At 32.2% G+C, this 26173-nt stretch overlaps 1 protein-coding gene and 1 long non-coding RNA gene across 9 annotated transcripts; one reads left to right on the top strand and one right to left on the bottom strand.

The window, feature by feature from the left end:
* On the bottom strand, positions 1 to 25034 carry LOC100158675 (cadherin-86C). Of its 6 annotated transcripts, none has more exons than XM_001943399.5 (19): positions 24884 to 25034; positions 22001 to 22109; positions 20460 to 20700; positions 19236 to 19480; positions 19031 to 19114; positions 16926 to 17192; positions 15054 to 15177; positions 14799 to 14991; positions 14258 to 14348; positions 8727 to 8879; positions 7745 to 8087; positions 5940 to 6115; positions 5244 to 5340; positions 4818 to 4919; positions 4511 to 4715; positions 4300 to 4405; positions 3220 to 3347; positions 977 to 1576; positions 1 to 860 (listed from the first exon to the last, which is right to left on the bottom strand). In XM_001943399.5, exons 3-19 carry the CDS (start codon positions 20656 to 20658, stop codon positions 122 to 124), a joined length of 3852 nt encoding a protein of 1283 aa, XP_001943434.2. In that variant the 5' UTR covers positions 20659 to 20700; positions 22001 to 22109; positions 24884 to 25034; the 3' UTR covers positions 1 to 121. The 6 variants fall into 6 exon arrangements, with proteins under 6 accessions (XP_001943434.2, XP_029345687.1, XP_029345685.1 ...); XM_029489827.1 differs by having other exon boundaries at positions 22005 to 22109; XM_029489825.1 differs by lacking the exon at positions 24884 to 25034 and adding an exon at positions 23874 to 24177.
* Positions 11116 to 19831, top strand: LOC107884044. Of its 3 annotated transcripts, none has more exons than XR_003839501.1 (5): positions 11116 to 11300; positions 11669 to 11849; positions 14390 to 14501; positions 16947 to 17203; positions 19259 to 19831. It is a non-coding gene; the product is annotated as an uncharacterized LOC107884044 (long non-coding RNA). The 3 variants fall into 3 exon arrangements; XR_003839502.1 differs by lacking the exon at positions 11116 to 11300 and adding an exon at positions 11339 to 11516; XR_001679670.2 differs by lacking the exon at positions 11669 to 11849 and having other exon boundaries at positions 11124 to 11300.
* Positions 25035 to 26173: the final 1139 nt, after the last annotated feature.

Here is a 26173-nt window from a genome sequence, read left to right as displayed (position 1 = left end):
GTTTATGACATACAATTAATAATAACAATTATTAACTAGTTTTTGGTCGCGAATATACATTTTAGTGTCACCACAATTATGTATCTACAGTTTATACGGTGGGGTGAGGGGGAATCCAACATTATTCCCAATTATTGGAGGACGAGTCGGCGCTGCAGTTGATCTTTTGCGTGGCTACGTCGCCGTACGCTATGGTGAACACGCTTTTCTTCTCCAACATTTGCACGGACCTGAATGGCGCCCTGCAGCCGTGTGGCGGCAACGACGTGGATAACCGTCTACGGGCCAGGGCGCGAGACCTGAGCGACGGCGTCATGTACTGCAACTGCCTGTCTAGGTCAAGTTCCCGAATACTAGAATAGGACCGGGACTTGCGCTTATTCGCATCCGCCACGTCAACCGACAACGACGACGCCGATGACGTGGCAAACAGTCTCCGCCGTCCCGGTGCCGTTCTCGCCCCTACTCCGGATCCTCCAGCTACCGATTCCGATCCCCCTATTACCGATCCAGATTCCGTTCCCGTGGTTCCGCGTCCCGCCAACGACGATCGCAAGCCGCTGCTGGCGCCCGAACCGCTGCCCGTCTCCTCCATGATCGGACTGTTGAACAATTGTCTGCGAGGCATGCTGGTCGTCCGGCGTGGACAGTGCGCAGACCTAGAACACTCCCGGTCGTCGTTACTCCGACTCCGCCTGCCACCGCCGCCAACGCCACCGCCGCCACCGCCGCTGACTCGCAAACATGATCTAATCGTCTGTGTGCCCGCGTGCATCTCCGTCTGCGTGGCGATGTTAGCTCCCGGCAAACTCCTCGTCTCCAGTCTCGTCATCAACTTTTGTTGTTCCTCCGCCAAAAACCTGCAAACATTATATTGTGACAATGAGTACCTACCTACTGTGATCATACTTCGATACTCTAATACGATAATATTATATTACCATGCAGCTATAAATAAACAAATTATTTTCCTCACTTGGTCAATAGCACGTCTCTTTGGAATGCGGCCATTTTCTTTTGTTCTTCATCGATATCTTCTTTTTTTACTTCTTTTTTTACTTCTTCGAATTGTGTTATCTCTAAATTTCCCTTTACGCTTCCGTTGTATTGATCATCAACCACAATCTCGTCGGGTTGACTGTTCAAAAATTTGTTCATAATTACTTTTTTACCGGCCAATTCGTCAAACACGTTAAATCCGCCCACATTGGATGCCGAGTCCATTACTTCCAACGAATCGTTAGACATTATACGTAAGATTTCCGCGTTGCCTTGTTTGAAAAACATTTCTTGTCTAGTGTCGGTTGTATCGTCGGACCAAGACCTACGTTTGTCTATGATCCTATATTCATTGCCTCCGACGTCCTCTATGAGCAATGACTCTGCGCTCGCTTTTTTCTTAACCATATTCGGTATCACCTTTGTCCTTGTCCTTTTCGCTATTCGGATCGGAGTAACCGGTTTCTCACTCAAAATATATACCTTATGCCGAGGGTCGATTTCGGCCGATTCGCTAGAATTTGGAGAAGGCGCTTGAATACCTTTGTTTTTAGTACGCTCGACATGGTGGAGCTTACTGAAAAATTATATAATATAACGTCATACAAATAATATACAATAAAACGACATATTACCAAACACAGCTTCACTATTTCGTCACGTTTAAATGAGCCATAGCGTACGTGAAAAATGATCATAACTTAACAGGTACCTATACTTAATGCTGCACTATAGGCGTTGTTATAACCATATGTAGTTATGTCATTCACTTTAAGTTGTGAAAAACTTAAAAACATCAAATATGATTTATAACGACCATTATTCAACGATAATCGCTATCGATTTGTTTCATTTGGAAGTTTGATTTTAAAATGAACCGAGAAACCTCATAATTGTATGTGTAATTTTTACCGTCACTGCGTGCGTAGTGTATATACTGTAGTAGTATAAAACATATGGTTGAAAAATGTGTAGGTATATTAGAATAAGCAAATTAAAATAAATAATATCAACAATATAAATTGTGAATAATCGACCACCAATAAAAATAAATATTCCATTTACTATAGTATGTCTGTATGTATCTTATACTATATATACCTATAGCTGCATGATAATTATAATAGTCGATTATTTTTTTTTTTATGTAAAAATTATCATAAAATTAAATTTAAAATGTTCGTTTTCGTAAGCTTACTTAATTCTACAACTACATTAAATATTTATTTCCGTTTTTATTTATTATTTATATATTCATTTAAATTATAAACTAATATATGCTTTAAATTGTTATGTTCAAAACGTATAAAATTTTGAATACTAAGTGAGTTTGTAGGTGTCTATTTTTTCTGTTAATACCTATAGTTAATTTTTAAAGAAAAAAGGTTTATATAGGTAATTAAACAAATTCAAATAATTTATATTCAATACACCTTTATTAACTACTAGTTTTAGTTTATGATTTTCAGGATTTATGAACAGGTGTGAATCGTAAATATAATATTATCTATAACAAACGCTTATACATTATTTTTTTTTGTAGGTATCCAATAGATATGTTTTTTATTGATCTTATTTTCATCTCCGCTTAATATACATAATGAAGTTAAAATATAAAAGTAATTATAAGCAGAACGAAGGAATAGAAAATGTTTGAAATGTATTGATAGGTATAGGTATATGTGAATTTGTTTTAAATTCTATTTGAGTTTACAATCCTATACTATCGTCTATTTGATTTTATTAAATACATTGTGAAAAATGAACTAAATTATATGAAAAATGAATAAATTAACTTATTATATATTACTCTTATTAACATGTTAATTATGCATGATATTTTTAATGTATTATTATAATTGAAATACATTTAAGGTTAGGTTAGGTTATTATACCAAGATTTAATATGCGATTGCAAATATTGTGTTCCATTTTATTTATATTATTCATATTCATCCAGCTTTAGATTTTAATTGTATACTATTTATAATTTATACATAAATATATTTTTTAATAATTTAATGTTTTTATGCTTTAATACTGAAAAAGTCTAAATTGAAATCTAGTTTTAGAAATCAGTAATATTTATTTATTATTTAACAACCTATAATGTGTCCGCCATTTTAGCATACATACCTACTTATCTAAAATATTAAATGTATAATATTTTTCTATTTTCTAATAAAGAACTATTGGAAGTAGCTTATATATTATACTCACTTGTGAATACATCGTAGATATTGTTGATAACAACAGCAAAATAACAGTGATAAGGCCGCCAATAATATGGCTAGCAATAATAATAAATTCAACCAGAAAGACAGATTTTTATCGTTGCGGTTATCCACCTAGAAGTAGGAATTTCCTAGGTTTAGTTACATCATTAATAACAATAACAATAATAAAACATCTAAAAACGATATTATTTTGTTGTTTATGGTAGATATCTGAGCAGTTTTACTAATATGGTTGAATTAGTTAAATTTATATGTATTGCCCAATTTAAACGAATATTAACCCATTTGTATAATAAACTGTGATAGAAATAATATAGGTATAGAATACTTTAGCAGGCATGACAAATATTCTTGTACTTCAATCCAATTAATGAAACAGAAGCCCACCCAACAAAAATCCTATGAATACATAATGTATGTATATTTTTTTCTAAAAATAATAATCACTTATTGCCTATTTATTATTAAAAGTGTATACTGCTGTTCAGATATTTTATAATAAAATGCTTCCATAAAATCGTTATTAATTAATCAGACTTTTGTAATATGATTTTATTATTATCACTGAGTACATATGGTAATTAGATTTAATTTTAGTATAAATTTAAGTCAAAAAGTGTACGCTTAAGCTAAATACATTCACGGTTTAATGACCCATTTAATTACTTATATTTATTAAATTAGTCCCAAATGAATATTATGAAAATTTAAATAGTTTAATTTAATTCTGTATAATTTATGCATATTATATAGGTAATAGTCCACAAAAACTAATTTGCATTGAAATAATTTATCAAAACAAAGCACGAACTACACGTGGATCACGGACTACTTAAAAATGATTAACGTTGCCTAATTATGGATCTAGAGACTGGTAATTTTTTAGTTTGATTTGAGGAAGCATTTAATTTATTTGTTTAGTAGATATAGGTATGTAGTTTATTTAAATGTTTTAAACAAAAAATGCTGCAGAGACCCATTTTATTGCAATACAATTGCATGCCTATTGCCTACACTATATATTATATCGACTTATAATTTATTTTAATAACAACTATATTACTTGGGCCATTTGGACTTCGTTGCTGCACTGGGCTAAGTGTTTGCGGAACTCTTCGACGTCGATCACGGTATTTGTATTGTATGCGACGGTGGCGGTCACAATATTTCTAAGCACAGAAAATAATAATGATATAATAACCTCGTTAGTTCGATTGATGGGTCGAAGACGGAAAGTATACTATTATGAGGTGCTCGTATGTTATATTATATACTTTTCTATGTTGGCAGCCGGTCGTTGGACGTGTTCGTAGTTAGGCTTTATCGAATTGATGGTCACCTTTCCGCCCGTCAGGCGTTCTAACAGATTGTGCACGGCCGCTACATCCATCGAAGCGGGAATGAGAAACGTCATTTGTCTGGCACCGGACGACGGTGGATAAATTCTCACTTGTGTCGTGGACGACCGATGGGGCACACCTGTAGTATAAATCATAATGCATAAATAACAAGTGATTAGAAATAGTTTAAGTTCTGCCTCAGACAACCCGCAGTCAGATCTGAACCATATTATGGTCTCACCTAAATCGTAAGCCCTGACTGTGAGTACGACGAACGCGCTGTTTGTTGAATCCCTTCTGGTCCGGCTCGAATCGTACAAGTCGCTGGATATGAACAGTTCTCCTAAATGCGTTTTTGAGTGAGTCGTAAAAAATACAGTGCTTGATTAATTGCCAGTGGTAGGATAAAACTGTAGTTTAAGGGTTTTAGGTGGTCGCTCCATACGACGTTATAGACTAAAATTCCGGCACGACACGACAATGTGCGCCGCTCGGACACAAAAGAGTCGTAAATTGTGAGTATAGCACACTCACACACACAATATAATAACAAAAAAATAATAAGACAATATTTCATCGGAAAAAATATAACGTCTGAGCGCGCACCAGTATGTATGTTTGCGTGTGTGTAATATGTATGAATATATCTATGGACTATGAGCCTTACCGGTTTCTGGATTCAGGGTGAAGCGATTGTTGTAGTTGCCGTTTATTATCTCATAACGCACAACGTTGTTCGGGGCTTCTGCGTCTTTGTCGATAGCCTAAGACAAGATGAGAACAAAAATATTCATAAAATAATATTGTGGTCGCGTCGTTTAATAATATAGAGTTTGGTTTGTATAGTATGAAATAAAAAATATAATGCAAATACAATTATTATTTTATACGCAGTACACTCTTTCAAGTTTTTTATTTCAAAACTAGCTGTAGTATAGTTTTCATAATTTATCAGGTAGAATCTCGGTTAATGTGTTCTATAGAGTCATTGATTAGTATAATGTACTAATGTACATACAGTATTAGTGTGAAAGGATATATTTCTGAAAAACCATACGTATATGGTATATAACGTATCTAAGTATACGGAACAAAATATCGGACAAAATATTATATTTTTAGAAATTAAACAAAATAGAACACTATCACCAAACTACCGTCGTTGCTTTAACTGTTCAAGTTCTTAAATTTGAAATGGACTATAGCCCCCACTACATTTTGTTTAGTCACATTTTTAGAATATAATTATGTTGTGTACCAAAAAAATAATTGGCTATATCACCATCTATATAAATTCATCACTTCTATGGAAATGGTATTTATATATATGAACGGTCTCATTAAAGTATGAAAAATTGTTGACCTTGATGAAAGCTCGTTCTGTGAAGTTACGCATATCTTGCGTCAAGACAAATTGGATCGGCATGTCCTGGAAAACTGGTGTTTCGTCGTTTATGTCCAACACGTGTATAATGAGTGGCACGGTTGTCGCTAAACCACTTCCATCCATGTCACGGGCTTCCACAGTTAATCTGTACTCTACAATCAAAGGGTGATTTCCGATATGAGTATGAGTGCGCTGAAGTCAAATATAAGTCTATTTTATCTATTTTTAGAACTAAAACAAAGATTGTATAGGTAAATTTTTTTTTTTTTCATTAATTAACCCGCGGCAACTTAGGCCATTGTGTGGTTTTTAACTATGGGGGAGGGTACTGTAAATTTTTAAACATGTGTGTTTTAATTTGGCAGAATTTTCAAGTGGGCACCCGTAGGTATCTACCATGCCCAAGTGGTGGACACCGTGACTGCCCGAAGAGAAGTGCTGCCTGTGGCTGAGGTTCGAACCGGAGACGGTGCGCATCGCAACCGACGCCTTAGTCCACTCGGCCATCTCCGTCCGCCTTAAATTGTTTTATATAATAATATAATACGTTGTATTTTTAATATTATTAAACGATAACGAGTTATCTATACTATGAATAATAAACTATATATTACCAGCTCATACCTAAACTTTTTGACTAGCGATTTTGGAATTTATAGAGTAATGTAATTCAAACATTATTTTTCGAATTTTCAAGTTAAACTACCTAATAAATTTACATCGGAGATTAGAATCTATACCTAGGTGGAAGATAAGTATTTTAAAAACAATGTAAAATTTGCTCTTTTAACTATAGACATAATTTCAAATACAAGTTAAACTCCATTATAAAAATAATAGTAATAATATTAACGCTCTCAAAGAAACAAACACCATGACATTGATAACCATATTATAACTTTATATTATATAAGATTGTGTCGGGATATTTATAATAATTTATCGGTGCGCCAGTGACAGTATTATAGTACATATTATAATATAATAATATATACTATATAGGTATTATATAGATCTATATACTATTATTTCGATTTCATTACGAGAAATTAATGTACAGACCTTCCTCGGCTGCTGTGAAACAATTCACGTTATCTGCGCAAAAATCTAGTGTTATTATTCCATACAACCAACGTCGAGGTTGGCGCATATAGTATATAGTATAACTATAATGGATTCCTAACGCGGATCGTTTCGTAAAGTATAGTTTTCTCGTTCTCGGTTCATAACACGCAAACGAGATACAGCAGATAAAACATAATTTAATAAATTATGATTAGCAATAAGCATTTTAGCCCGTATTTTTGAATCTCAACGAATCTAGAAAATGCATCCATTATAAGATGTATTTATTTTCACAATGATGTGTTTTTTAGATTCTGAGCGCAGTGTTGACTGTCTTGGTTTTCCAATTATGTTAGTTTTTTTTGTACTTTTGTCTTTTATGCCTAGTAGAAAAAATAGGTAGTATTTGCTTGTAAATTCTATGTATTTGGTACTTAAATTTTGGGGTCAATGCTCAAAATTCAAAAACTCCTAGTACTTTTCTAAATAATCAGAAAAACAAAAAAACGTATTTCAACATATCAAGTAGTCATTTTTATATTATCATATTATATTGTATACTTAAATGTAATATACTGTATTGAGCCAATTACGGGCGCTTAATATATAAATAAATAAATAAATAATTATTGCGCATTGGTGCATTACCCCATCATTACGTACGTGTAACTGTGTAAGTATAGTACACGTGTATACTTGCTGCTTATAGTGCTTACCTGCGGATTCCTCTCGGTCGAATCCATGATTGTCGTTGGACACCACGATGACGCCGGTAATCGGATCGAGTACCAACGACGAGTTCTTGAAGCCCGACACGGCCGTGTACCGGACGCTGCCAAACGGTCCGGTGTCTGGATCCACGGCCTCGACGGTGGTCACGCGGACACCGGCCGTGGCGTTCTCCGGCAGCTGGACGTCGTATTCGGCGCTCGTGAACCGCGGGGCGTTGTCATTGACATCGTCCAAGTACACAACCACAGATGCCCTGGCCGAAGTCCGTGTGCGGTTCGTGTTGCCGCCACCGCCACCGCCGGGCACGGACAACTCGGTCGCCAACACCTACATCACATTGGCGATAATTATTGTATAATAATTATTACCACCGTCGTTTTCCTGATAAACCATTTGGATGTCGTCAGAATGTAAGGTTTGTACTTTTGTACTCGTTTGGACGAAACTCAAGAAATCTCAACGTCACCCGTTTCCATTGATCAGTCGAATCTCTTATAATTTATCGGAAAAAAAATATAGTGGTCCTATTATTTATTACAACGATACCGTTGGTTTTATTTATGGAGAGTGATATTCAATCGTACTTAGGTGCCCCATCAACCAGCTATCGGCAGCGAATACCGATCTACGGAACGACGACAGTGACCTACCCGGCAAATACGGATTTATGATCGCAGGGTGGCTTAAAGAGCTTTGCCCTCCCCACAAATAATATATTTATTATTTATTAAATAAACCCATATATTGACTATTGAGTATTCATGGAATTGGTGAATAAGGGATGGATGGTTTGAGTATTCAAAGAAATATATACTACTCAAAGTACCTAAACACTTCACCACGTACGTTACTGCAGATTATACCTATATAATTTTCGATTTAAATATAATAGAAACTACAAAAGTCTTGGACTGTTGTGCAGTGTCGTGCCGGGTGTGGTGTACGCCAAAAACGACTATACTTAACCTCGAAACGGACCGATCGGCTACTCTCGAAGTCCAACAAATGGTTGTTGCGCACCATAATGGTAAACCGGCCATGTCTGTCAATCACGGCGGGCGTCACTTCAAAAGTTCCGTTATTGTTTTCCAAAGTCAGCGCGTACACAGACTCCTTACCCTATATATTTAAAGAGCGTTAAACACAAGTATAACGAAAATGTATACAATAATAACACTAGAATACTCGATCAACAAACGTTTGCAAGTGATGAGCAAAGGATTCATCGCGGGCTTACAATTTTATTTCGACCTCTGAGTAAATCCAAGAGCTGCAAGTTTTTACCTAGTCGGGTTAACTGTCATTATAGTATTACCCAGTGGCGTGTAAAACATATTTTTCGGGTGAGACCCAGTGCCATTTTATATACTTATATATAGTATTTACCAGTTACCACTTATCACCCCATCGTGACATCTTTTACTAACTGAAATTATTATCATTCAATCGTGTACAAGTAACTTAATATTTTTGAATACCTAGTCTTAACAGGTGTATTTCATTGTAGCTATAATATAGTAGAGTAATGATACAATTATTATTTTTCGTACATATAGTTTCAATATTATGAAGGTTCAACAAGTCAAAACTTTAAATTATTAAATGTATTGCCTGTGGATTTACTATTTAAAAAAAATGCCATTTTATGGGTTAGTAAAAACATAGAAAATTGGATAACTAAAAATAATGGAAAAACAAAAAGGGAACATCTAGCATACGATGTTTAAGTGATACATTTTAACAAATCTTTTGGACAAAAATTCGTTGACTACCTGGGTCCTACTTATTTTAATTCCATGCCAAATATTATTAAGAAGAATATAATAAATAAACATAAAAATGTCAAAAATACTGTTAATGACTGGCTATTAATATTGTCAATAGGGTAGCTATTATTATGTTTACTATAATTAAGTATAATTTTTTTTTTGTTTGTATTTATATTATTTAATTACTATTTGTATGTAATTTGTCGCTCTCTACCTTCAACACAAGCATTGCTTTTAGAAGGTAGATAATCTATAAGTTTATTATGTAATTTTTATTTTTATGTAATAAATGGATTCTATTTAAAAAAAAAAAAAAATATATTATACTCTGATCGCAATCGCTGTCATTCGCAGACTACATAAATAGCGTATAAAACCTATTATTGTATTTAATAAATATTGTCAACATTATCGAATGCTTCCAAACATGAAATAACCGTGGAGTGTGGACTAAATAATAGGTTATAATATTATGTAATAGCTGGACCGTTCATAATTTTATATATACATTGCTAAAAAGTAGACATTTTGGCATTTTGCTATTATATGTAAACTTGTATCTATACTGTATACAATTTTTGTTAAAATGTAATTGTAAAATTAACAATATATATTATGTTTTATTTTTGACCAACCCGAGTAGGATTATAGATATATAATATTACAAATATAAGCTGAATTACACAGCATTGCCCAAGAAAAAATTGTGATTGTTTAACTCCTTTTGAGTGTAATTCGGTGTAGAAACAATGTCTTTTTAAGGGTAAATTATATTATATTTTAATGTTTAGTTATCCCAAGTGACGTTACCCGTGAGACTAGCTTGTGAGTTGTGATTATGTGATCAGTATATTATCAGGTAGGCATTACTAGGCAGTAGGCAATCTATAGATTCAGAGACATTCTGTAGGTACTAAAATACATAGAACATGTGTTAACAGGTTTATTGCACTCGGTGGAATCTGCTTGGCTTTTTAAAATTAAACTCAGCAGTTTGGGCTGTGCGTTGATCGATATATCAAACTTTCAAACCCCTTTTCGCCTCTTTAGGGGACGAATTTTGAAAAATTCTTTCTTAGTGGATGTCTACGTCATAAAAAAAAACTACTGACCAAATTTCAAACTCATAGCTTCAGCAGTTCCGCCTAGGCGATGATGAATCAGTCAGTCAGGACAAATTATTTTATACATTTATACTATATAGAGTATAATATTATACAGAAAATCGTTTATTTAATTTGTTACCATGATAACAAACAAACTCAGGGCCGGGCCGATGGCCAGGGGCGCAAAATTTAGAGTAAGAATGAGGGCGCAAAATTTGATATAATTATATTTGAAAATCTAGGCCAAAATTTACTATTGAATATTGATTATCGAAATTAATTTTCAATCATGGCGATAGACAATATAACTGATATCGTAAAGTAATATATTTTATTTATACAATGTATATATTTCTACCGGCATACCAGCCGCAGGAAATAACAATGTGTTTCCTGTGACCGATAATAATATAAATAGAATGATTGTAATATATGTATAACATGTGAAATGGTAAATACCTAGCATTGATAGCAAGGCGGAGTGGAATACGTTCTCCATTAGTTTATTTGTTTATAATTGTATTATTATATTACGATTATTCGTTTATTACTTATTTTACAATTGACATTCGATTGAGTCTGTTGTCTGAGTGACTACGCGTAGTACGGAACGTCGGGGCTATACCTATAATTTACTGAAGCAGTGAAGCCTGAAATAGAACGAGGTAAATATTTTAATAGAATTTATTTAAAATTTAAGTGATTAACAACAAATTATGAAAAATTGTTAACATTATTATTTATTATTGTATAATAATATTTTTTTCCGTTACAACGTGTCCTACGTGAATCCGGCGAGTGCGTACGAATTATATTCTGACCAGCGTGTGCGTACGTGCGGTGCGTCCGATGCAGCGAAATATAAGCTGTTTTGTTTTTACGTAAGACACGTCGTCAAATTTTATAATTTTATTTTTATTCATGCATAAAATATTTGCATACTTCAGAATTAACTGTTTAAGATAAAATATAAAACTGCCAAACTGAGTTGAGTAGGTATACTTTTATACTTATATTTATTTATTTTCTTTAGACCATCACCTATTAAATATGTCCCCCTCAAAAAAAAACCTTCTGGGGCTTGGTTTGAGAAAAAAAGAAAAGAAAGAGCGAAAAACAACATCAAATCATCCATAATGTTGAGTAGCTGGATTAATAAAAAATATGATGAGGATAATACAATTAATACTGAACAAAAAAAAGACGATACACCGGTAAGCGGTAACTAATATTGAAAGTACAATAATTGACGATCGTTACAACTTAACTGAAGATAGTACACAAAACAATGATAACAATGACCCTACCACTAGCCAAGTAAATAATGAACTTTATATTAATAATATTGAAATTGTAAGTACAATTGACGATCGTTACAACTTAATTGAAGATAGTACACAAAACTATGATTACAATGAACCTACTACTAGCCAAGAAAGTAATGAACTTCACATTAATTTTAATGATCCTGGTTGTTAGCCGACTATGACTTCTAGATTTAGAGATTTAATGGTGGAAAAAGGACCATACCTTATGGATCAAAATAATTATTTTCCAGTAAATGATGAGGATGGTAGACATTTTGACGGTAAATGGTTCTATGAATTTTTAAATAACGGAGAAAAATTTCGAAGACAATGGCTATTATACAGTAAATCCAAAAATGCAATTTTTTGTTTTGCATGCCTCCTTTTTTCAAATAATGACATTAGGAAATCCACATTTTCGAATAATGGTTTTAAAGATTGGAAACATTTAAATCCCTCTGTTGCTGAGCATGATAATAGTAAGAACCATAAACAAAATTTTTTGGACAGGAAGGAGTTAGAAAAAAGATTACGGGACTGTAAAACAATTGATTATGCGCATCAAAATTCTATTAAAAATGAAAAAGAAAAATGGTTTTGTATTCTTAAAGTTATTGTTGACGGAATTTTATTTTGCGCTAAAAATAATCTGGCCTTAAGAGGTTCGTCAGACAAAATAGGAGAAGTATTTTGTGGTATTTTAATAGCTCACGTAAAACATATTACAGATAGTAATAAACCAACTATTGGTTATTTTTCTCATAAAATTCAAAATGAAATAATCTGTATAATATATATGCTTATAGGTAAATAAGTTAACATTTAATTATTTTTTTTTTAGGAAGGGGGGCGCGAATTTTTATTTTGCCAGGAGCGCTGCTATTGATCGGCCCGGCCCTTTACAAACTGTGTTTAAATACCCACGGAAATTAAAATACTTGTACGTAAATGGCTATTTAATCCGTTATAATATGTATAATTAATCGATTTTAATCAACAAGTAAACAATCCCCGGCTGATGACAACATTAATTTTGCACTATTTTTTATTTATTTTATTATTTGTTTATAAACTGACATAAAATATTATAATATACTCAATGCTCATCACCTATTTATTATATTTATTAAATTATTAATTTTTATCCATTTAATGATTATATCACAGTTTACATTCATATACCGGCATACCGCATAAGTGCACATATCTCTATGGAGATCCTGCCAAATATTTGAAAAGTATTGTAAATAATCTGACTACTAATCTGACTACCCCCCTACACCAACCCACCGATTTTGGTTAAGGCACGGCCTCAAAGAACAGTCTTCACCACGCCACTGGTATTACCTGTATACATTTGGTGCGAAAAAAAACAGGACTTAGAGAAAGACCGTAGTGCCAAGAACAAGTTCATTATATCGTCCACAAAATCCACTGTCATGGCGGTGTTTAATATTGGACTTGCTTATCACAATACAGCAATCCGCACGTATAAAGACGTATACAGTGGCGTGCTCAGCTTTTTCGAAAGGGGGTGGACATTCAGTTTTGACTTGTCACAGACCCGTGGGGGGCTTGGCCTCCACACCCCCTTCCACTGAATATATATTTTAATTTACGTTATCCCCCTGAACAATTTAGAATAAAAATTTTAATCTTAAACTTTAAACTTCAAACTTTTTAATAAATTTAGATTTTCTTATTGAAATATTAATAAATAAAATGTTTCCCATTCGTAAATAAATAATATACATGTAGGTTTAATATATTATTTTAACTATATAATATTTACTGTATATTAACTATATAATTTTTATTAACTAAAGGAGAATTTCTATTTTCCTTGGCTTCTTGGCCATCTCATCTAACACTTCATCTGGTTTAGGAATTAGGAATGGGTAATGTAGTACAAATCACAATGTTATATTATATACATAATACAGGTAACATATTATTCAAAATTAACATTTTATAAAATGTAAATTAAGATGTTACAATTACCTAACCTAAAGTACTATTTCAAGTTTTCTTGGCCTTTTGGATATTTCATCTAAGACTTCATCTGATGTAACATTGATATCTTTATGTATTGCCAATAATATGTATGATAAATGATAATATTTAACATAACTAAAAAATTAAATTAAATTAAAACTAATTAGGTAGGTACACAGTACACTCTACATTATTTTTCTGAGTAAACCAAAACTATCGAAGAACTATAAATTACGCATAAAAAAAGTTCAACCCTTATCCCCCCCCCCCCGTGAGCACGCCCTTGGACGTATACATAGCATAATATACAATATACATACCACACTGTCGTCGTGCACTTGCATCACGTAACCATCGGTGAACGCCAATGTCGTCCCTTGACCGCTGTTCTCATTCAGGCGGCAAGCGTAACTACATATACACAAGTATTTTAATATATTTTTCTAATGTAGGCACATTACATAGAGGGGCCGAAGACGCAGGATATAAGGGAATGCGGTTGTATCGATATTTTATGCTATTTCGAGTTTGTTTAATACATGTTGTGTCACCGTCATTGTCCACGTAAGTATATAACTTTTTTTTGTATTTGTAAAATATGATTTTCGAATATGTTTACTTTATTATAGATATCCACAATTATTGAAAGTTTAAGTGTATAATATTTTTGGTTTACCCGTACTCAAAACACAAAACAATAAAACTGTTATATATTAATAATATTATACCTAATTATGTTTCAAAATATAATTGTATAAGTTTTAAGCTTATATATGTGACGACTAGATGAAAATACCTAGTAAGGAACAGTTTATTACGAGGACAAACATGGTCAAACACCTTATACGTAATATTATGTACTTTTCGTTGTGGAAATATGGAGGACGGTCGACCACATCGTCAAGTATAAGCACCACGTCCGCCAGGGTAGACATGGCAGGAGGCTCTCCGGTCCCGGTTACTTCTTCATCTGCCATTACGGTCAATATAGCAGGCTGTTTTCCACCGGTTATTTTAGTCAGCTCTGACATGGACCTCTTCAACTTTACCTCGCCTGTGACAATATAAAATACAACTCATCACTACCAAAACAGAGTTCAACAAACGGCTGCTAACCTGAAAATAGACCTATTTCGAACAACACGGTGAAAGGCCTATTTTCCGAAACCAAACCGTATTTAATTCGCCGAGGTCGACCCCTATCGCCGTCTATTGCCTCCACTTTAGTCACAACATCTCCCTGTAAGACCATGAAACAAATATGAGATATACCATATACGTAAGGTTAGGTTAGGTTCGTGAAAACATAAAATCTCTTTTCTCAGATCAAGAGAATTGATATCTCAAATGAGTTTCATGTTAGACTCTTGTAGTCTTGTGTATTGTATAATAATATTTCCTATGCGTCAATGAGCAATGGCACCAAGACTAAAGCAAGTCCACATATTTTCTCACTTAAACCATTATAAAAATAATTTTTTAATTTATACTATTCCCGACTTCGTTGTCCTGGTTCATTTTATAACGCTTAACAATAAACAAAAATGACTTTCACAACTCAATTATAAAAATTAATTGTTTTATATACCTACTGATGTCTTTGACACGTTTTGCATTCACCTCTTATTCTCAAACACGCTCGTCATTTTTGCGATTCCTAGTCATTCTTTATTCATTGTATATTGACCAACTTTATAATTGCGCGCTATTCTCACTTTGCTTCTTTACACTGGTTTTGTTCTTACGTTCTACCTCGAATAAATAAACGTTACTAATAAATAATATTTGGTACCTACCTCTATTTCCACAAAAACGCTTTAATTTTATTTCTATATATAAAACGTGTTGTGAAATCGTTAAAAATGTTCACAACGTTATCATCACTTAATATATGGTATTAACGCACAATATTTTAAGCGACGAATGAGAAATGAAGCAATAACAAAATAAACAGATACCTAGGTAATGAAAAAATGTACGACCATCGCAATAACTAAAAGCTGGAACGATTTCGTTTGGTATATTTAAACTTTAAACATTCCATAAAATAAATCGATATTTATAGGTTATAAATTATAATATAACTGTTATATTATATTTATAATTCCCTATTTTATTCGTTACTTTTCATTGTGCGCATTTCACATAGTCACATTGCTAACTAATAGAAGTACCTATAGAATCTATAGGTATAGGTACTTCTATAGTATAGATAGGTACTCATAAAGAGGACACCACACATACAAATGTTGTCTCCATCTTAAAAAACGAAACTATGGCCAAAATTACAGTTCACATTTAGTTTTATATTTTTAATGTTAGATTGAATATTTAAGTAAATTACCTATTATCAAGCAATAAACTTAAAAGTTAAAGGTAACAATATTTTCTTCGTTTTATTGTAGGCGTTTTATTTATTCGATGTTTTAAAGCGAGTCATAAGAATTATTTAATTTTAAACATTATTACCTAGTTATAACTATAACACTAACGTGAAAACACAGCTTCAATCAAACACAGACGGGGACTCGACATGGAGGCAACAAATGGTAGGTATGGAGTCCTCTTATAACTTATCTAATATTATTTTTTTAGTCTGAAGAGGGTTTCAAAAATTAATTCATTACGCGCCTCCAGAAACATTACTGTAATATACTATTATAGTAAATCCTTTCTCCACGCATCCACCTGGACATTATCTCGTACAATCGTCTACCACGGTGCATAAACATTTTAATAGATCCCTATGTATATATACAATATACACAACTATGTATATAGTGGCCAGTGGGTAATATTACCAGTGCACAACATTGAAATCGAATTCGATTTCTTCTCAATACACATTATTAAACGTTTTATTGTTGTTATTATTATTATCATCATTGCCATTATTATATTATTGTTATTATACGTTACGGATAATATACAATATATTATGTGAGTGCGTGTGTGCGTGTGTGCGTAAACGATTAGTGGTGGCCTCACAATGGACATGTTGTTATGCAGATGCACTATTGTTTCGAGTCGGGTGAATATCGGCGGCGTGTCTTGCACGTCTTCCACGACCACGATGACCTCGAACGCCGCAGCGTTTCTGGAATCTTTGCCAATCTCCACGTACATGTCCAGTGCAACCACTTGCAGTCGGTACATGTTCCTGGTCTCGAAGTCCAGCGGCCGGGACACCGATATCGTACCTGTGGTCGTGTCCTTGTTCATGCGCAACCGACCTATGGTCAACTCTGGAGATCCCTAAGACACATGTACGTGAGAAAATCTTATTTTTGTTTACTTTATAGTCTATTTATTTGTATAGAAAATAGTTGTAATAAAAGATAAACATTAATAATAATAATAATAATACAAATATTGATATGTAAAATAAAATATTAAAAAAAGCGGATAAGTGGAAGTCGCTCTGCTGTACAACAGTAGATTTGTATTTACAGTCAATTTTTTTTTTAATTTCCACTAAAATCAACTTATGAGGAACGCTGTATTATATTTTCAAGGTTTCTGATGCACCAAAAAATTTACTATCAACAATAGTTTTAAAAAAAACTTATAAGGCTCAACATTTCTTCAAAATAGCTCAAAAGGAATTGCAATCTTTTGAAAATTTTATTGTGCATAGAAATTGTTAATATAAACATTCAGTGAACATTTCATCTATATTCAGTTATTTATTTTAGAGTTATCCTAAAAAACAAAATCCATTTTGTTAAAAACCGATTTTGCGTAAAAAACTCAGTTTATCTATAATTTTTTGTTTGTTTTTATATTTTGAAAACTATTGGAAATTTTTTACTATTGACCCCTAAAATACCAACTAGATTCACTCTCCTACCAGAAAAGATGCTGTTGAAGAAAATTAAAGCATTTTTACTGTCCCAAAAGGTGATGACAAAAAAAAATGAAAAAAATGATTGTAAAATCAATACATTAATCGCGCCGCTCAGAATCTAAAATAAATGGAAACTGAAAACGAAATATTAGGTAAAAGTATGAAAAAAAAAATGTGTTTTGATCTATTAGGTAGGTAGGTATATTATATTTTATAGGTACCTACGTCCCATGGCGAACCTAACCTAACCTAACCTAACGCGTCATAGCGAATAGAACAAATCTACGTTTCGATCGATTAATTATGAGATTATTCGTATAAATATAAATTGATTTAATATTGTTGTTATGATTAATATTTTAAATCTTTGTAGGTACCTATAACTGCTCATTTTAACTAAATTCCAACTTCCAAAGTAAAAGATTCCCTTCTCTACACAAGCTTTGCTTATAAAGGGGATTGCTTACGTAGGTATAATAGTACTTTATAATTTTATTTTTATTTAAATAACTGAACTAAAATAATGTTTACTTATTTACGTTCTAAGTTGAATCAATTATTTTAATTAAAATTATTATATAACTGCACCTAATGGCTAATTGTTGTCGGTTAATATTAAATTTATTAAGTATACCTACGACACAAAAATAGAATTATCAAAAAAAATCACTATAAAAAAGTGTAACTATATGACGTATAGAAAAATCACTCAATGTTGTTTGTCCAACAAAATTAAGATAATGACATTCGCGCTAGTAACATAACATTAAAATATAACCATTGCCGTTCACCCGTTACTGCAGTTAGTGAAAATAAAACATTCTCCCGAAAAGCATGATGCAGAAAACATCGAATGACGCGATGAAATAGATAAATGATCTAACAAATATGTATGAGTTAAAATATATCACTAAAATATGTAAATACTTATTTATCTTAAGCTTATCTTTGCAAAGTGTTTTTAGAAAGTTATATTATTATTATTATTATTAGTGTAATATTAGTTAAATGTAAAAAAGTATATTCACTTTAATTATAGGTGTACCAATGTACACTGTACCATAGAGTATAGAATTATATAAGCACATTTAAAAATGAATTAGGTAATTTACTCTGAAAATATATTTACTGTCGATTGTCGACCTACTGTATCCATTTTAATTTACTAATGTTTTATGTGTATAAGTATAAGTTATAACGCTATACATATAATATTTATTAAGGGTTAAATATTAAAATGTCTCACCCTTAGTTCAATACTAGCGGATTTCCGTGATTCCGTATTTTTCTTGACGATCACGTATTCAAGTTCAGTGTTGACTTTGACGTCCTGTTGTAGTATTTGACGACATCGGTTCGCAAGCATAGTACAACATAATTTCGAAGAAAGTGTTTAACGACAGTAAATTCCAAAAATTAATGAAAAACAAACTCGTTTTACTAATCCGTACCTCTGGCACAATAATTATTGCAGGAATGTGAGGAAATATCGTTTCGACGTCACTCCGAGCTTCAGTTGCCACCAGCCGAACTGGCACTGTAGTGGTGTCTCCTCTAGTGTCCCGCACCGTTATCCTGAATTGAAATGTCTGACCTGGAATCAGGACTCGATCCAAATACACGTCTGCCTGACACCCGGCTGTGGTGTTAGGGGTACACGGAAGATTTTCTATTCTTATAACATAGCTGCCAAAATCTATAAAATCATTTTAAAAGAGTCATTATGCTACCTATATACATACTGTCTAATGTAAAGTTATATTATAACTATAATTTATAGATCATATTTTTTGTCACTTCACTGAAAGCAGTAATAGGATTTAGGAACAAATAACCAATTGTAAAAACATTTAAGAAATTATAATTTCTAACCATTTTGTAATTTATAGCAAGACAATTTTAGGTTTTGTTTTTCATACTTTATTTTAAAATCGACATGACTAATTGTACAAATAATTTGTATCTAGGTATATGATGATACTCGATTAATAAGTAACAATTTACTATTATTTTGCAAATTTTCTATAATATAGATAAAATTAAATATTATTATTAAATTTTATTTAAATTTAAAAAAAGGAAGAGGCTTAATAATTATAAATTCTCCTTCAAATTTAGGTTAGGCGTATAATTTCGTATATTTTTATGGGTGGACAGTTATTGGTTGTGTTAAGATGTATTAATAAATCTTAAGATTTAAAAATAAAAAAATTAAATTATTAAAGGGAATATAACTGCAGGGCGTCCTTATAACTCCTATGATTAATTAAAAATGATGTAAGAGTCAAAACTTTTAAGGAACTAAAATAAAATGCGATTAGTCGATAAGAACGGAGAATTTGAGTTGTAAAACAACATACGGGCTGAAAGAAGTAAAATACAAATAATATTGCTTAACATTTTTTTATTATTTGGTCGATAGTTCTGTCAGTATAAATATCGAAGCCAGAAAATATATTGAATACAATTCTACCAAATAAAATGTTACAATTCCAATAAAGATTTATACAGTTTTGAAGACCCTCTCCCGTCCATATACGCACACTAAATAAGTAAATATCTGTGCAGGATGAAACAATAATTACATAATATGTATATTATACTATTGATGTATAAATCACACATTTCACAACGCGAATGGACAATAATATTGTATTATATTATATCAACTTTACCGGTGGCTTGGAAATACAGCGGATAGTCCTTGTCGTGATCGGAAGCCCTTAGTCGATAGATGAGTGATCCGACGGGCGCGCCGGCAGGCACCATCAAGCTGTCCCTAAACTCGGCGGCGCCCTCGAACGTCGGGTAATTACCGGCGACCGTGACGACCACGACGGCGGTCATCGCCAGCAACGTGGTCCAGGCGCTCATCTGCTGCTGCTAGAGCGTACTCGCCATACCTCATAATCACACCTAAACACGACACAACCGTATACAGCACGCGAATCGCTAATCGTGATTTACTTATAGTTATCACAATAATATCATCGGCGCGACGAGGTGTGCAATAATACACCACGCTATAATATCATATATTATATATTGTATTGCATTATATTGGTACACGGCAGCGTTCATTTCGATATCATACATGTACATATATATTTGAACATACTGCAGGTATACTTAACTATATATATATATAGATAAGTAGGTAGGTAGTTAGGTAGGTAAGTAGGTACACTATTGCAGTAATCACGTGAATTATAATTTTTTTTATACTAAATCTAATTTTTAACTGTTATTATTATTATAAATTATAATACAATTATTATAATTCCATGTGTGGGCATATATTTAATTTCAAACGTCTTCTTGAATATACATTATACACGTATGTATACACACCTATAGAGGTACAGAGATCGCCCCGTGCTCGATTCTAGATAACTCTTGATCTTTAAACCTGCAGAATATTATACTATATAATTGAATGAAATGAATAATATTATTACGGGTACGCATAAACGTTATGTTTTAGCAAAGTTCTTATAGTATCCATTCATTGAACGCGCCCACGGAATAGATACTCGTGTGCTATATGTGTATAATATTATTATGAACACTATGGTTCAGCCACGATTGTGCGGTTATTATTATATTATATTATTATTCTCAGGTCGTTTATAACCAGCGATTTCTTAATGAGTGTGGGTGTGGGTGTATACGTTTGTGTGCGCGTGCGTGTATGCGTGTGTGGAAACACTCTCGGTTCGATAAATGCAAATGTGACAGTCTATATACGAACAGACAGCGGAGGTAAACGAGGTCACGGAATGGCCAGAGCCTTTGACCCGTGTCCATTCAGTAATAAAGCGAATAAAACGAAAAACCAATTTCACGTGACTACCGGTCGTTAGCCCTATACGCTCCGTGCCGTTTTAAATAAACACTATAGATATAAGGTGACCAGGAGAGGGATTTTTGGCTTTTTTTGTTTAATGTACATATTATATAATATTATTATGTTTACACGTTAAGTATACGCATTTTCTCAGTAAAACACAGTCACCGCTTCGCAGTAATGAATAAATTTCCGTCTGTGTATTTTTTATAGAGCCGTTAATCTATTATTTTTTTATAACTTGTGCTTTTTATTTTACTTCCAATGCTACCGAAACAATCGTGCTAAACGCAATTTTCTAGACAGTGTCAGTCAACTGACACCGCGAACAGAAAGGGTAGTTAAATATGTATTACAGTGGTCAGTTACCTACAGCCAGGTCCGACAAAAATGCATTGCGTTCTTGACGATTTGACCCGAAAATGTTGTTAGGTATGTAACGACCGATGTTATGTGATATATGTCCGTAGGTACCTACCTGTGAAAACGCGTACAAAATCAAATTAGAGCCCAACTAAAAAAAATCAATGAAATTCGATTTTTATTTGCTTTTTTAACGTAATAATATTATAATGTTATAAAGTCCTTACTCGGTATTCCTTATACACACATTCCTAATATGCTCTATTGGCTGAAGTTTTTGAAAAATTGTATAGCTAAAAAAATAATATTAGACCATAATTCCAATTTCCAGAAGTTACCACAAATTATTATTATAATTAAACAATTTAAACTTAAACTGCATGTACTAATGAGTAATATCTAATAACATGCAATCCTTTTCTATTTTGTTGCATGCGTAATATACTAATATAATACACAGATTGTACTTTTCAGAAATTACATTAGTATTGTGGTAAAATTAAAATATATTACACATATACTTTTATATATTTTAAGGTAAAATGGTGGTATTACTTGAATAAGTCACAGCACGTTTACCGACGAGTGGTGGGGTAATAGAAATAGTATTACCCTACCAAAAAACATCAATCATGATTTATATTGCTTAGTGCTTATATCATTAAATCATTATAAACATAATATTTTTATTTTCAAAATTTCATAGTAACTTTCTTCAATAATAAGGTTTTCTTCCCCCCCCCCAAAAAAAAAAAAAAAAAATTCTGGATACGGCCTTGACTACGAATGATATGTGTGTATATTATAAACTAATATTATGTTAATTATTACATTTTCTAGCATTCCTATCAGCCGGTGTCTGCAGTATACTTACTGATGTAACTGATAGGTATATTGTGAAATTGGAATTCGATATTACATGATTGGAAACGACTCTAAAATTATTTGAATTCATAAGATACGATTACCTACGAATATTATCTTCCATTTATCAAATGAAGATATCTATAAACCCTGGCCAATAACATACCCACACGTTAAAACTGTACATTGTACAATAATGACATTAAGATTTCAACAAGACATGCCAAACTCTGGTCATCTAACCAATTAGCCAAAACACAAAATGTGTTAATAAAGATGCATACAATATTTTTATTTGTCACGTAACAATATTCATAAACCGTTCAATATCGTCTTGGAAGTAAAATATAATGTGCAAATTACGAATTAAAATACACAACAATATGCAATTGTGTCACAAAAAAATGTTAAAATAGTAGCACTTATTATATATTACATTATTATGCACGTGTGTTTTTTGTATCAATAATACATTTAGTATATAAAATAAAAACACGTAAATATTCAAAACATAATATTATTGTCGTAGTGATTTTTGATTAGGCTCTGTCACAGTTATGAAAAAAAATATACCTACCACGTCATATTTTGTCTAACAAGCAGAAGAAAGTGCAATAAAAGCAATTCAAAATTCAACCAAAAAAAGATAAATAGACACTAAAACTAGAATAGTGTTACCACGAAATAAAGTGAAATTCGTGTTATGATATAATAATAATAACTAAACTTTGGGAGAGTATGATTTTTATCGTATGAAAAAAAGCACGACGCCGAGCAAGTTTAGTGTTAAAAGTTTAACTGTTTATAAACTTACTGTATACGCATGGTTTGAAAACGAACACCTGGAATTTGACGTGGCGGTAAAATGATTCACAAATAAATCAAAAAAAGGTCGATTAACATTTTATTATCGTTTAAGAAAAATGTCGATTTTGTTGCTGTTTTTTTTTAAAATGATTACTTGAGTGGATATGTAACTCACCTGTACAATGATATCATTATATAATATAATTACTATTGTTCCCGAGGATTCGACGGTGGTGATATAAATGGAAAGACGTAGCCGCAGCCGGTTCTGACCATTAGGCGACGTGCATGCTAATTGTGTTGCCGTGGATACGCCGGACAACCAAACATTGCGAAGTACAACCGACCAAAGCTGTCGTCTAACGACTCGCCTTTATCTCTATCCAATCTATTAAATTCCCAAGAAATGGACTTATTCTGTAAGAGAAGACGTCTTGTTTTTAAATTATATTATTCTTGGTGTTTTGCTGGCCAATAATTACGATTTTCGAACATACTTATAGAAAGTCCGGTAATATCGGTCAGTGTACCAAGAATATACGAACTACTGATTAAAAAAGTCAATAACATTTAAAAATATAATAATATGTACACTATAAATGAATCCCAATTTCTAGAAAATAGTTCAGTCTAGAATTATAATTAAATCAATTAAGTAACAACTATTCTCAAACAATTCAAAGCATCAAAATGTGTGCGATACCCAGTAATAATTTTAGTAGAAAAAATCAAATTTAAACACTCGGGATAAAATAGTGCATAGTACATTAGCCATTAGGTATTAGTTTTTAATTGATAATAATACAAAATGGAATATTAATTAATTCATTTAGTAGGGGATGAAAATTACTTATTTCGTTCCATAGCAAACACATTATTTGGCACTCGAGAAAATCATCGATATATATTATTTTTGAATAAGAGTGATTATTAATTGGGTAATGTATAAAGATTTATACGTTGTGATATTTCTTATATTACCAATTAGCTGTTCATAATTGTAAAGATTTTTTTTATTATTTAAACAATCTGCAATATTTTATATACAATAGGTGAGTAAATTTGATAACTTAATATTAAAATATCAACATGAAATCACGTGAATATGAAGGACCCCCTTGTAGAAACCCTCTAACTTGAGGAAATTGTAAAGATTAAAAGTATTTAATGAGCAAAGTTGGCATATATTGCGTACCTAACTCTCTAAGTTTCACTTACTGTAGTTCGTCGTCGTGTCCGCAATTATTCACCGCAGGTGGATTGCATATTTGTCTACCTGATATATAATGGCATACTGCTTGCATATTGTTCACCATCCGACGCACTTGTCGACGCAATTGCCGACATAATACATTTTACATACTAAAATTTACAACGCACCGGATATGAAATGGCACACAGCACTAAATCTGCCACAGAAATATGTCATATACACATATATAGGTTATATAATTATTTTACAATATATTGCATGTATTGGTTAACTATTATATTTTTATGATATATTAATATAGGTACATCTTATACAATTATTATACAAGGATAATTCGTCTGTTTTTATGATTTACCAACTGAAAATCAATTAATTTTGAAATATGTTTTTCAATTGATAACAGACCCAAATTATTCAACCTATAAAAAAATTAAATAAATTATCATATAGGTAGGCAGTACATTTTTTTATATAGGTAAAGAGATGAAAATATAAAAAGAGATTATAATTTACAAAAAAAAAAATCTTAGTTTGATTATTTTTTCAATTTATGAATGAATTATTTTATTTATAATCTATTAATTAATTGCCTTATACATAATACTATTTTTAAAAATATGGAATAACACAGGCTTTGTAGAAGTTGCACCAAAAACCAAAATCGATTTTTCTCAAAAACAGATTTTGCGTAAAAATTCCAGTTTTTCCTTAATCGTCTTTTGTTTTTCACGTCACTTTTGAAAACTACTGGGAAGTTTTTACTTTTGACCCCCAAAATTATAATAAAATTGAACTCGTTGTCATTCACACACCTATTGCCTATTGCATGGGTTTCTAACGTGTTTCTATGACTGAGTTTATTTAGATAACATATAACAGACAAAACATTTCTAAAAAGGTGGGTAAGTGGATGTCACTCTGCTGTACAGTAGGTTACAAGTGGGTCACTGTATAATGGATAGTATTAAATTTGAATTCAATGATATAATATCACTGTATAAGAAAAACGATTCTGAGTGGAAATGGTCTAGATATTAGACTTACATATTATTATTGGTATACTTATCTATAGTATTATTAATAATTTTCAAATTAATCATATCACAACATCCATTAGGTATTAGATATATGCGTTATATATCAACAACAAACCGTGGTACTAATACTACTATCATAGATATATAATAGTATACTTTAGAAGTTTCAAGTACCCACAAGTAATATTATACAATCACAACAAAATAACTAAAATAGTTATCCTAGGTTTTTTAATATGTAATTTCGTCCAACTTTGA

Source organism: Acyrthosiphon pisum, chromosome A2, assembly GCF_005508785.2.
Source record: "Acyrthosiphon pisum isolate AL4f chromosome A2, pea_aphid_22Mar2018_4r6ur, whole genome shotgun sequence".
Classification (NCBI taxonomy): Eukaryota; Metazoa; Arthropoda; class Insecta; order Hemiptera; family Aphididae; genus Acyrthosiphon; species Acyrthosiphon pisum.
The sequence above is the reverse complement of the archived record's forward strand: the minus strand, read 5'-3'. Positions and strand labels throughout refer to the sequence as shown.